Genomic DNA, 14,066 nt, shown 5'->3' with positions numbered 1-14,066 from the left:
TGCAGGGCTGGATCTGTGCTTTAGGCAAACTCCTTGCCCTTGGCCTTGGTGTGGATCATGCCCTTGTGCCAATAGAAGTAGTGTAGCATGAGGAGGAGGAGGCAGATCCAGGGGAAGACCACAGCAGCGATTAGGTCTGCCCTGATGGTGCTGTCCATCCCCCACAAGGTGATGAACATGCCAGGGTTGGGCTGGTGGCAGGGCTATAACATGCTGCTGGGGCCACTCATCACCAACTGGTGCAGGGTCAGAAGCTGGGTCAGAGGTTGAGGGGACAGTGGAGCAGTGGCAATGGTCATGCCTGTCTGCTCCTGAACTTCAGTAGCCTATATTCTAGCTGCTCTTTAAGCTGTGGCTTTTTTTCTACATAACAGGACATCTCAGCTCATATAGGTTAGTGGCCTGGGAATTACCAAGGCAGCAGGCCCCCTATGGAACCTGACCTTGCAGCCCTCTGTTATCAGGATGGAAGGGGAACACATACCGTGTGCTTGCCAACCTCTCTGACCCACGGAGAGTTCCAGGGGCTCCCCCACTGTAGGCAGAGTTTATGGGCTGAGTAACTTACATTCTAGTTTCTGTTTCACACCATGACTTTTGTGAGTCTTGGGACATTTCAGGCTGGTGTGAAATAGGGGCCCAGTGATTGCTGGGGCAACAGACAGGGTAGGGTGCCCAGACCCTGCTCCTATCTGCACGATCAGGGTAGAGAGGAATCATAAACTATGACACTTGCCAACCCCTCTGATTAACAGAGATTTCCAGCACCTCCCCCACCTTTGAACAGGGTTATAAGAGCTCTTTCCTTTCTATCTAGTTGCTGCTTTAAACCACAGCTTTTTTCTGTGCCCAGGATGGATGAATCTGCTCACATTCTCTCACTATTCCTGCCCATGACAGTTTTCAGCATCAGGGGTGGGGGTTTCCTTTGTTACTGTATCTCTGTCTCTTTTGTCATTCTCTACGAGATCTACCTTGTTGAGTAGAAGCTGTTCAGTCAGCTCTCAGTTCTTTTTAGGAAGATTTGCACTATCAGTTGGTGTACATTTGCTGTGTCTATGAAGGATTTGAGTTTAAGGTCTCTCTACCTTGCCATCTTCTAACATCGGGTTTTTGTGGAAGGACTGGTTTCCCAGTATTGACTTTTGTTTTTCAGTTACACTCAAAATAAAAATAACTATATATATATATATATATATATATATATATATATATATATATTTTCAAATCTGAATATCCACATTTAACCAAGAAAATATAAATAAATGAGTGCAAAAACTGCAAAAAATTTTGTGATTTTATGTTTACAACCCATGTCAAGAACAATGTCATCTAGTGAGAAGGCACAGGTATTTATTTCTGAAATTAAATCTAGCTTGGAACTGGGAGTGAGGGACAGGTAACATCTTTTTGGGTAAAATAAAAAAGAAAAACCATATGTTTATTATATTTTGTTTCTTTTAGTCTTTCTTGATAGTTATTGTTAAATGAGAATATGTAAAAAAACAGTTAATATGATATCCTACTCTTCAATAAATTGACAGTATGAGGACTTAGTTTTCTACTTCAGTAGGGGAAGTACATGTATAAAGAGATTAATTTCCAATTTGAAGCTTTAATGAAGGAACATTATAAGGTAAATTTAAGGTATTTAAATACTAAATAATTCATCACAAATGAAAATTAAAAAGATTCATTACCTAGACAATTGGTAAATATTTAATTACTTACATCTATTGAATCCCTGAGAGTAAGTGTCAGAAATAAAGTATAGACTTTGTGGTGAAGATTACAATTTATACCCATACACCACTCTATTTCCCATGGTTTAATCTCTGAACTTAAAGCATATATTTTGCTTAGTTACACATAAGAGAAGAAAATCTCCCTTATTAGATTAAGTAAACATAAATTTCACTGATGTGAAATTGGGAAACATGGTTTGACTAATTTAGAAGCTGACTGACTACATATCTTGGTAAATGCTTCCTTGCACATCACAGTCATAGGGAACACAATTTTTTTGACAGAAGTGTTTTCAGAGCCACTTTCACATCTTTGTTTCTTAAAGTATAGATAATAGGATTTAAGGTTGGGGTCACCATGGTGTAGAAGAGAGAGATAAACTTGCCTTGGTCCTGAGCATAACTGTTACCTGGTTGTAGGTACATGTAGATTATGGTGCCATAGAAAATGATCACCACTGTAAGGTGGGAGGAACAGGTGCTGAAGGCTTTGTGTCTTTATCCTCAGCACAGCTTGACTTATGAAGCCATAGGAGATAAGAATGAGTGCTGGGGGAATTAGGAGAAACAGGATACTAACCACAAAAAGCACCAACTCATTGACAGTGGTGTCCACACAAGCCAATTTGAGGAGAGCTGGTACTTCACAAATAAAATGATTGAGTCTATGGTTGCCACAGAGAGGCAATTGCAAGGTAAAAGTAGCATGGATCAGGGAATTGCTCAAACCACTGAGCCAGGAGAGGGATGCCAGCTGTTGGCATAGCTGTGGATTCATGATAGCCACATAGTGGAGGGGTTTGCAGACAGCAATGTAGCAATCCAAAGCCATTACAGCCAAGAGGATACACTCAGTGGAGCCCAGTGCTAGAGAAATATAGAGTTGTACCACACAACCACCATAGGTGATAGTCTTCTCTGGACCTCTCAGGTTGACTAAGGTCTGAGGTGCAAGACTGGTAGTGAAGCAGAGGTCCAGTAGGGAGAGGTTGCTGAGGAAGAAGTACATGGGGGTGTGGAGGAGAGGATCCACGTATGATATAATAATGATGGCAAAGTTCCCCACAAGCGTCAGGATATAGAAAAAAAGGACTAATACAAAGAGTGCAGACTCCAGGCGAGGGTTGTCTGAGAAGCCTAGAAGGATGAACCTCATCAGGGAACTCTCATTGGCCCTTTCCATTTCTACAGAATGAACTGCTTCTGTTAAGAAATGAGAACAAGTATGTTTGAAACAATTTATCCTAGAATCACAATGTACAAGTTGAAAGGGTGATGGAAACTAACTTGTCCAACTTAACTAATTTTTTACCCTCAACGTGTTGCTGATTCAGAACAATAATCAGTCCAATGACTCTTAAAAAAAATATGAATGCTTTCAACTTTGTAGTTGTCTGGACACTAATTACTAAACTAATCAATGTGTATAATTGCCCACATGTGAAATAACATGCAATCACTTCTACTGAAATTAATCGTCTTGCAAAATAAAGAAGCAAGTGGCATCTCCATGGTTTTAACTGTCAGCAAAAATATGCATACAAAATACAATATTCAGATGGTAACCTAAGCAGACATGGCAATGGGAATTATCTCATCTTTCACCTTTGTTATTTTAATGTTTATTTATTTTGAGAGAGAGAGAGAGAGACAGGCAGAGAGACGGGGGAAGAGAGAGAATCACAAGCAGGCTCCACACTGTCAGCACAGAGCCCAATGTGGGGCTTGATTTTATGAACTGTGAGATCATGACCTGAGCTGAAATCAGATGCTTAAGCAACTGAGCCATCCAGGCACCCCTCATCTTTCCTCTTTTTACACACATTCTTTCACATTCATCTCTGTACACTACCTCAACAGAGAAAAGTGAGGTACTCGTGGATTTAAACTCTATCTAGAGCTTGCTAAGATTTGTATTTTAAAATAAATTTTAGGTCATGAGGCCACCACTGTATGTCATGCTTAGCCACCAGGGTGAACTGCTGTCACTGCACATTTCACCCAGCTGCCACACCACACCCAGCTAATACATCAGGCCCAACCTTCATGCTGCACTCAACCACCAGGACACCCCAAGCCATGTGTCCCCAGCCACTATTGCGCATCAGGCCCAGCCAGACCCAGCCATCCTGACATGTAATCCCTACCCTCACACCACCAGCCACCTCAGCAAGCAACTCCCAGGCACTGCAGTGCTTCAGAGGATCTGACATATGAGTGATGGCCTAACATGAATTTTAGTAACATCGCTGCTCCACTCCCAAGATCCCCAGGGGCCACCACTAAACTCCTCAGAACTAGACTGCCTGGGTCCCACCAACATGACAGAGAGAAAAAACAGTCCACAACAGGCAGAGTTAGTGCAGATGACTGCACTGAAACAAAAAGTGGCATGTACACAACAGTGGAGCATAAGCAACAAGCATAGCATACTCTCCTGAAGTGCCAGTTTCTGGTGAACAGAGGAAACAGCATAGCATGACGCTCCAGGACCTTTCCTTCATGAAGTAACTACTTTCAAGAGCAGAAGACACAGCTTGCTTACTTTCTTTTTTTTTTTTAACTTTTTTTTTTAACTTTTTTTTTTAATTTATTTTTGAGAGAAAGAGAGACAGAGCATGAGCGGGGGAGGGGCAGAGAGAGAGGGAGACACAGAATCGGAAGCAGGCTCCAAGCCATCAGCCCAGAGCCCGACGCAGGGCTCGAGCTCACAGACTGTGAGATCGTGACCTGAGCTGAAGTCGGTCGCTCAACCGACTGAGCCACCCAGGTGCCCCCAGCTTACTTTCTTAACACACAGAAATAGACACAGAAAGACAGACAGATGAGGAGACAGATAAATGTATCCCAAGTGAAAGAACAAGAAAGGCCACAGCCAGAAATCTAAGTAAAACAGATATAAGTGATATATATGACAGATAATTTAAAGCAATGATCATAAGGATACTCACTGAACTGAGAAAAGATTGGAAGACATGAAGGAGATCCTTAACACAGAAATAAGAAATAACATATCAGAGATAAAGGGCTCAATAAACAAAATGAGAATCACACTTGATGGAATGGAATGCAGGCTAGAAGAAGCAGAGGAATTAAGTAGTGACTTAGAAGACAGAGTAATGGAAACTAATCAAGGTGAACAAAAGAGAAAAAAAAAACTGTGCAAAATGACAATAGACTTAGATAACTCAAAGACTCAATTAAATATATATTTGTTATTACAGGAGTCTGAGAAGAAGAAAAGAGAGATAAGGGAGCAGAACACTTATTTGAAGAAATAATAGCCGAAAACTTCCCATATCTGGGGAAGGAAACAGATATCAAGATCCAGGGGGAACAGAGAATCCCCATCAAATGCAACAAAACCAGACACACACCAAGACATGCTGTAATTAAATTGGCAAAATATAGAGATAAAGAAAAAATTTAAGCAGCAAGAAAAAAAGAGTCATTAACTGACAAAGGAGAGCCCATTGGCTAGCAGACTTCTCAAAAGAAATTTGCAAGCCAGAAGGAAGTAGCATGATATATATGCAAAGTGCTGAACAGGAAAAAACTGAAACCAGGACTACTCTTTGCAGCAACCCTATCATTCAGAATAGGAGAGATAAAAAGTTTCCCAGACAAACAAAAACTAAAGTGTTCATGACCATTAAACAAGCCCTACAAGAAATATTAAAGAAGATTATTTGAGTGGAAAGGAGTGATCAAAAGTTACAGTAAAAAGGTAGAAAACATAAAAGCCGTAAAAATAAACGTTTCTGTAAAAAATCAGTTGGGAAATTCACAAAAAAGACTTAAACTATATTAATATATACCTACAAAAGTACAAAGGAGAGAAAAAAAGCGTTCAAATTTAAACAACCATTAATTTAATATATATTGTTATATGTAGAATATTTATAGACAAACCTAATGATAACCAGAAATCAAAAACTATTAAATAATCACCTTGAATAGAGACAAAGAAATCCAAAAATATCATAAAGGAAAAGCAGCAAGCCATGAGAGAAAGACAAGCTCAACAAAAATCTTCAGAAACAACCACAAAACAAGTAGTACAATGGTAATAAATACTTATCTATCAATTACTTTGGAAGTAAATGGAATAAATGCTCCAATAAAAAGACATTGGATGAGAGAATGGATAAAAAAATACTTATCAATATGCTACCTACAAAAGACACATTTTAGAACTAAAGACACCTCCACACTGAAAGTGAAAGGATGGAGAAACATCTATCATTCAAATGGATGTCAAAAAAAGCTGGGGTAGCAATACTTATATCAGACAAAATAGACTTTAAAACAGCTACAAGAGACAAAGAAGGACACTATGTAAACATAAAAGGAACAATTAAGAAGATATTACAATTGTAAATATATATTAACCCAATATGAAAGAACCCAAATACACAAAACTTTTGATAACAAACATAAAGCAACTAATCAATAAATGCAATAAAGTTAGGGAACTTCAATGCACCACTTTAATCAATAGACAAATACCTAAACATCAAATAAACAAGGAAAAAATGGCTTTGAATGACACACTGGACCAGATGGATTTAATGAATGTATTCACAACATTATATCCCAAAACAATAGAATAAACATGTTATTCAAGGGCACACTGAACATTCCCCAGAATATATCAGATAGTAGCCTACAAAATAAGCCTCAAGAAATTCAAGAAAATCTAAGTCATAGCATGCATCTTTTCTTACCACAATGGTATAAAACTAGAAGTCAAGCACAAGAAGAAATCTGAAAATAAAACAAGAGAGGAAGTTAAGATGGTGAAGTAGGGGGACCTGGATTTTCCTTGTCCCTCAAACACAGCTGTATTGAGATCAGATCACTTGGAACACACAGTAAATAGATGTACAGAGTGGCAGAAGGACCTCCATATTTGAAGGGAGACATCTTGACAGGGTCAAGGTATGTGCATGTGAGTTGGGGAAATAAAACAATGGAGCTATGGAGAAGAGGGAACCCTTACTGTAGAGAGACAGAAAGGATAGAAAGAGGGAAGGGTTGTGATAGTGCAGCATCAAGTAAGCAAAAGAGGAAAACCTCTCTGGACCATGGACTGAAGAACAAGAAGTACTGAGGGTCCCAGCTCTTTTTTGCAAACAGCCTTGGGAGCTGAAACTCTGAGGTTTTGGAAGTGTGCAACTTTCTCCAGAGGGGAACAGTGGTGGGGTTTCCTGATGCAGAGGGAGCTGGCCCTGGAGTGTATATCGTGGTGTAGCAATCTCAGGGGTGCACTGGGAGAGAACTGTCCCCTTCCTGGAGTGCTTTGGGAAGAGGGTTTATTGCCTCCCCAAAGACAAAAGACCTTGCAGGTGCCAAAGACTTCATCAGCAGAGTGAAGAGGTTCTACTCCAGAGCATGGGACCAGAACCTCATCATGCCAGGTCCTTTAAGACTTCTGGCTTCACTTTAAAAAAAAAATTAGATATTTATTTATTTTTGAGAGAGAGAGGGAGAGAGAGTGTGCATGAGTGGGGGAGGGGCAGAGAGAGAGGGAGACACAGAATCTTAAGCAGTCTCCAGGCTCTGAGCTGTTAGCACAGAGTCCAACGGGGCTTAAACCCACAAACCATGAGGTCATAACCTGAGCTGAATTCAGACGTTTAACTGACTGAGCCACCCAGGCACCCAAGACTTCTGGCTTTGAATTCCAGCTTAGCACCAAGGGGAAAACTGAGGAGAGTTGTGATACAGGGCAAGCTATCTGCCCTCACTATTCTATGAGGGCTTCCTGAACAGCATGGTCTGAGTTCCCTAGTCTAAGGAGGAGAGATTGGGGTATTACCATTTTCCCCCCCACACCCACATAATGAGACTTCAGAGAGCAGCACAGTGGCCCCCCAGTGGAGGCGAGAAAGGTTTACACCAAACCCTTTCCCTCCATGCCTGGCAATTGGTCTTTAACTGAAGCAATACAGACTGACCCAACACAGCCAGACCCTCCTCCAGACCAGCACAGCCACCATACCCAGGCACCAACAGACAACTCTTTTTTTTTTTTTTTTCTGCCTTTGTTTTTGTTTTTGTTTTTTTTCTTTTGGGATCAGGCTCATAGTGTCAGATTTGTTTTTGTCATTTCTTAGTGTGTGTGTTTGTGTGCGTTTTTATTTATTTATTTTACCATATATATTTTTATATATTATAAAATACATAAATGTAAAAAATATATTTTATATATTTTAAATAATTAATTTAATATACTTATTATATTATTTTATTATTGTATTATTTATAATATATAATATATGATTATAATATAATATATAATATTTTATATATATATATATATATATATAAAATTTTTGATCAGGCTTTTTTATTCCGTTCTTTTTTCCCCTTTTCTTTTTCTTCTGTTTTCCCCTTCTTTGTTTTCCTTTCTCAGTCCTTAGAATCAGCCTTACAGTTTTTTGATTCTCTGTTTAGTGTTCTTCCTCCCCTATTCTTTTTCTCTTTTTATGGGAACAGGCTTCCCCGCTTTTTTTCCAGGGTTACTTTAGCAACATAGCACACCTAGTTAAAGGTCCAAACACTCCAATACTGCAAGCAAGGAGGAGCTCTTCAGAGGACTGATCAGTGGGTTAGAGCAACCAAAACATGACAATAGAGTGCGCACAGCATACATCAGAAATACTTCCTGGAGTTCCAGGCCCTGGACAGTGTGTGACTTCTTTTTAATATAGTAGTTCTTTCAGGTGCAGGACACATAACAAACTTTCAGAACATGCAAAAGACAGGGGCACCTGGGTGGCTCAGTAGGTTAAGTGTACGACTTCAGCTCAGGTCATGATCTCATGGTCTGTGGGTTCAAGCCCCATGTCAGGTTCTGTGCTGGCAGCTCAGAGCCTGGAACCTGCTTTGGATCCTATGTCTCCCCTCTCTCTGTCCCTCTCCTTCTCACTCTTTCTCTCTCTCTCAAAAATAAGCATTTAAGAAATTTTTAAATAATAAAACCTGCAAAAGACAGAAACTTAGCCAAAATTACAAGAGAGAGGAATTCTCCCCAAAAGAAATGTCTGGAAAGAAAACAAGTACACACAGGTTAAAAAACATGCTACAAACCATAATTGGGTCAACCAGGAAATAAAAGAACTAAAAATTACAGGAAAAAATGGAAATAAATACACAGTGGTCAAAACTATCAGGTTACAACAAAAGTGGTTGTGAGAGGGAAGTTTATAGCAATACAGGCCTACCTCAAGAAGCAAGAAAACTATCTCATTAAATATATATATATATATATATATATATATATATATATATATATATATAAAATTAAAGAGCTACAAAACAATAACAAACAAAACCTAAAACCAGAAGAAGGAAGGAAACAATAAAGATTAAAGCAGAAATAAATGATACAGAAACTAAAAACAAACGAATGGACAGTAGAACAGATCAATAAAGTAGGAGGTAGTTCTTTGAGCAAATCAATAAAATTATAAACCTTTGGCCATATTTATCAGAAAGAAAGAAGAAAGAAAGAAAGGAAGGAAAGAAAGAAAGGGAGAAAGAGAGGAAGGAAGGAAGAAAGTGAGGGAGGAAGGAAGGGAGGAAGAAAGGAAGGAATTCAAATAAATAAAATCACAAAATGAGAGTAGAAATAACAACACCACAGAAATGCAAACAGTGAAAGAGAATATTATGAAAAACTATATGCCAACAAATTGAACAACCTGGAAGAAATGGAAAAATTCCTAGAAACATATAAACAACCAAAATTGAAACAGAAAGAAATAGAAAACGAGCACATTGGAAAACAGCAAAGAAATTGAATCATTAATCAAAACACTTCCAACAAACAACTCCAGAATGGTTTAATATTCCTAAAACAATTAACCTGACACATCATCAATAAGAGAAAAGATAAGAACTATATAATAAGTTCAATAGATAAAGGAAAACCATTTGACAAAGTACAATATCCATTAATCATAAAATCCTCAACAAAGTAGGTTTTAAAGGGAACATAGATCACCCTAATAAAGGCCATAGACATACATGAAAATGCCACAGCAAACATTATCCTCAATGGGGAAAAACAGAACTTTTCCTCTATGGTCAGGAACAAGACAGGGATGTCAACTCTCACCACTATTATTTAACATACTACTGGAAGTCCTAGCTTCAGCAATCAGACAACAACAAAATACATCCAAATTGGCAAGGGAGAGGTAAAACTATCACTATTTTCAAGTAGCATGACATCCTATATAGAAAACCTGAAAGACTCCACAAAAAAAAAAAAAAAAAAAAACAAAAAAAAAAAAAAACACAAAAAAACCTGCTAGAACCGATACATGGAATTCAGCAAAGTCATAGGATACAAGATCAATGTACAGAAAACTGTTGCATTTCTATGCACTGATAATGAAGCAGCAGAAAAATAATTTAAGAAAACTGTTTCTTGCAATTGCACCCAAAGCTACAAGATATCTAGGAATAAATCTAATCAATGAGGTGAAAGACTTACACTCTCAAAACTATAAGATACTGATGAAAGAAATCAAACATGACACAAAGAAATGAAAAGACATTCCATGCTTATGGATTGGAAGAACAAATATTGTTAAAATGTCTATGTTACCCAAAGTAATTTACATACTTAATGCAACCCTTTCAAAATACAAATAGAATTTTTTTCTCAGAGCTATCCTAAAATTTGTATGGGACCACAAAACACCCCAAATACCAAAAGCAATCTTGAAAAAGAAAAGCATAGCTGAAGGCATCACAATTCTGAACATCAATTTATATTACAAAGCTGAAGCAATGAAGACAAGATGGTGCTGGCACAAAAATAGACACACAGATTAATGGAACAGAAGAGAAAACCTACAAACCAACTATATGGTCAACTAATCTTTGATAAAGCATGAAATGGTATGCAATGAAAAGAAGACAATCTCTTTCACAAATTGTGTTGGAAAAACTGGATAGTAACCTGCAAAATAATGAAATTGGGCCACTTTCTTACACTTTGCACATAAAAATTCAAAGTGGATTAAAGACCTAAATGTAAGACTTGAAACCATAAAAATCCTAGAAGAGAACACAGGCCATAACCTCTCTAACATCAGCCATAGCAACTTTTTACTAGATATGTCTCCTGAGGCAAGGGAAACAAAAACAAAAATAAACTATTTGGGACTACATCAAAATAAAAAACCTGCACAGTGAAGGAAACATTCAACAAAACTGAAAGGAAACTGACAGAATGGGAGAAAATATTTGCAAATGATTTATCTGATAAAGGGTTAGTATCCAAAATATATAAAGTACTTACAAAACTCAACACCCAATAACAAATAATCCAATTAAATGAACATAAGACATGAGCAGGTATTTCTTCAAGAAGACATCCAAATGGCAAACAGACACATGAAAAGATGTTCAATATCACTTATCATCTTGGAAATGCAAATCAAACTATTATAAGATATCACCTCACATTATCAAAATAGCTAAAAGCAGCAACACAGTAAACAACTGGTGTTGGTGAGGATGTGGAGAGGGAACACTTGCATACTGTTGGTGGGAATGCAAACTAGTGCAGCCACTCTGGAAAACAGTCTGGAGGTTTTCAAAAAGTTAAAAATGGAACTACCTTATGATCCAACCATTGCACTCTGGTTTACCCAAAGAATACAAAAACACTAATTTAGAGTGATTCATGCACCCTTGTGTTTATAGCAGCATTATTTACAATAGCCAAAATATAGAAGCAGTCCAAATGCCCATCAACTGATGAATGGATAAAAATTAAAGGATAATATTAATATATACATTCACACTATACATATATATCCCTTCTTTTTTATCCATATAATAATAATATATGTATTATATGGATAAAATATATTATATATAACTATATTTATATATAGTTATATATTATATATATTTATATATTTTATTTTTATTAAATATGAAATATTTAAAATATAAATATTTTAAATATAAACATTTAAATATATTAAATATTGAAATATAAATATTTAATATTTATTATGTATTATATATAAATAATCAATCAATCAATAAATCAATATAAATAAACAATAAACAATATATGTTATATATAATAAATATATATGAATACAATAATATATAATAATATAATATGTAATAATATATAATAATAACTATATATAATTTATAATAATAAATTTATATATAATATATATTATATTATATTATATTATATTATATATAATAAATATAATATATAATAACTACATAATATAATATAATACTATATATTATATATAATGTATAATAACTATATAATATAATAAATATATATAATAACTATATATAATTTATAATATGATATATATTTATATAATATATATAATAAATAATAAATCAAATAAATAATAATATATATATTATTCATGCATGCAGCTAAAGAGTATTATGCTAAGCAAAATAAGTCAGTCAGAGAAAGACAAATAGCACACGATTTCACTTATATGTGTGATTCAAGAAACAAAACAAGTGAGCAAAAGAAAAAAAAGGAGAGAAACCAAGAAACAGACTCATAACTGTAGAGAACAAACTGATGGTTCCCAAAAGGGAGGTATATGGGGCAACAGGTTAAATAGTGATGGGGATTATAGAGTGCATTTGTTGTGATGAGCTGGGGTGATGTATGTAAGTGTTGAATCGCTATATCATACACCTAAAAAGTAATAAAACAATATGTGTTAACTGACTCAAATTAATATAAAAACTTTGGAAAAGGAAAAAAAGATATTTCCATAGTTCTCATGCTATCAGATAGGATTATGTAGTGTGAGGAGACTGAGAATTACTGACAATGATGTTTATTTAAATAATAATTACTTGGAGGAAATTAAATTGAATAAATTGACACAATTGAATACTAGCTTTTTAATGAAAAGAGAGATAAAATGAGTACTATAAGACACAATCCTGTGTGTGCCTTTCAGAATAATAAAACTAGGAAATGTAACATGTCAGAATATATTTCCCATTCTCAGTTTGCCTGACTTACCAAGAGTCCAATTCAAAATATGCTCCACTTCCCACTGGGTAAAGTTATTCTTCCTGATTGAGTGTAAGATAATAGTATAGAATTCAAGTAAGGTGGTTATGTCTAGTGTACATATTTTATACAAAGAGCCAGATGTGAACAGATATAGTTTTTTTTCCTCCTATAGGTAGTAAAGAGAATGTCTGCCCATGCTGATCTCAAATGATACTCTCTACCATTTTAGAAAATTATAATGTCTAATTTGTCTCTATAATTGAGAATGAGTGCACTAAATGAGACAAAAAGAATAAAAATGGAAAAATATAAATACTAATACAAGTTAAAAGAATGGAAATGTCACAACCACATTTTAAATAGGCAGAAAGAAAGGTGAATTTCAACAAAGATAAAAATCAATAACAAATGATAAAGAAGTTTGAAATAAAATAACAAATAATAAAGATGTTTGAAATAAGTCCAAATTGTGTGAGAAATCTTACAATGACGATTATCCTTGTGTTTTCTTAAAATAACAATTAGTAAGTTAGTATGTGTGTATGAAGGGAAAAATTATTTTTCAAAAAGTTGTAAAGAACATTATATGTTAGTTTGTTAAGGATTTTGAAATCTAGGCTAACAGACTAAAAATATGGATGGTTTGGAATAAACCTCTTTTAAAATATCTGTGTAGAATATATTGGGTAAAATATAGTAAAGATAAGGCAAATGATATAGTCATATATAGTCAGATGAAAAGTGCCATAGTGAATGTTATCATTTTGCCTCTCAATCAGACTAAGCCCTTCCCACCAGGAAGGTTGATGGACACTACGCACGAAGCACACAAGGCTCTACTTGTGCTGGCCCATGCCCTCCTGACATCTGTCTCCATCCCAACACACCTAATTTATTATCGTGCCATACTGAGCAATTTGCAATATCCTGTTTTCACTCATCTGTATCTTTTTCTATGTTGCTTGTATGACAAAAATATCCTTCTCCAGTCCCCACCACTTTGGAAATTACTACACACTTTTTAAGACTCGGCAATAGTCACGTACAAACCTCTCATTGACTGTAAGGACATTTACCGTTTACACCCCTTGTCTCTTCATGCTGCAAGATTTATTATGTGCCCATTCTACACCCTAAATCTCCTTCTATTATAAAAACTATATGACACTACTGACCTAGTTTTTACATCTGAATACTTCTATCAAACTATAAGCTACTTCTTAAACTGAAGAGTCATGTTTTACTGATATTTTATGTAATTTTTATTATGCCTG

At 35.9% G+C, this 14,066-nt stretch overlaps 1 protein-coding gene across 1 annotated transcript; it reads right to left on the bottom strand.

The window, feature by feature from the left end:
* Positions 1-2,003: 2,003 nt before the first annotated feature.
* Positions 2,004-2,928, bottom strand: LOC109260321 (olfactory receptor 2G3). The gene is given in 2 exon segments (XM_019438477.2): positions 2,004-2,238; positions 2,240-2,928. Coding segments are annotated over 2 exon segments (924 nt in total).
* Positions 2,929-14,066: the final 11,138 nt, after the last annotated feature.

The sequence above is a fragment of the Panthera pardus genome, unplaced genomic scaffold (assembly GCF_024362965.1).
Source record: "Panthera pardus isolate Hobbes unplaced genomic scaffold, ASM2436296v1 HiC_scaffold_1, whole genome shotgun sequence".
Classification (NCBI taxonomy): domain Eukaryota; kingdom Metazoa; phylum Chordata; class Mammalia; order Carnivora; family Felidae; genus Panthera; species Panthera pardus.
This window is presented reverse-complemented; position numbering and strand designations above follow the sequence as displayed.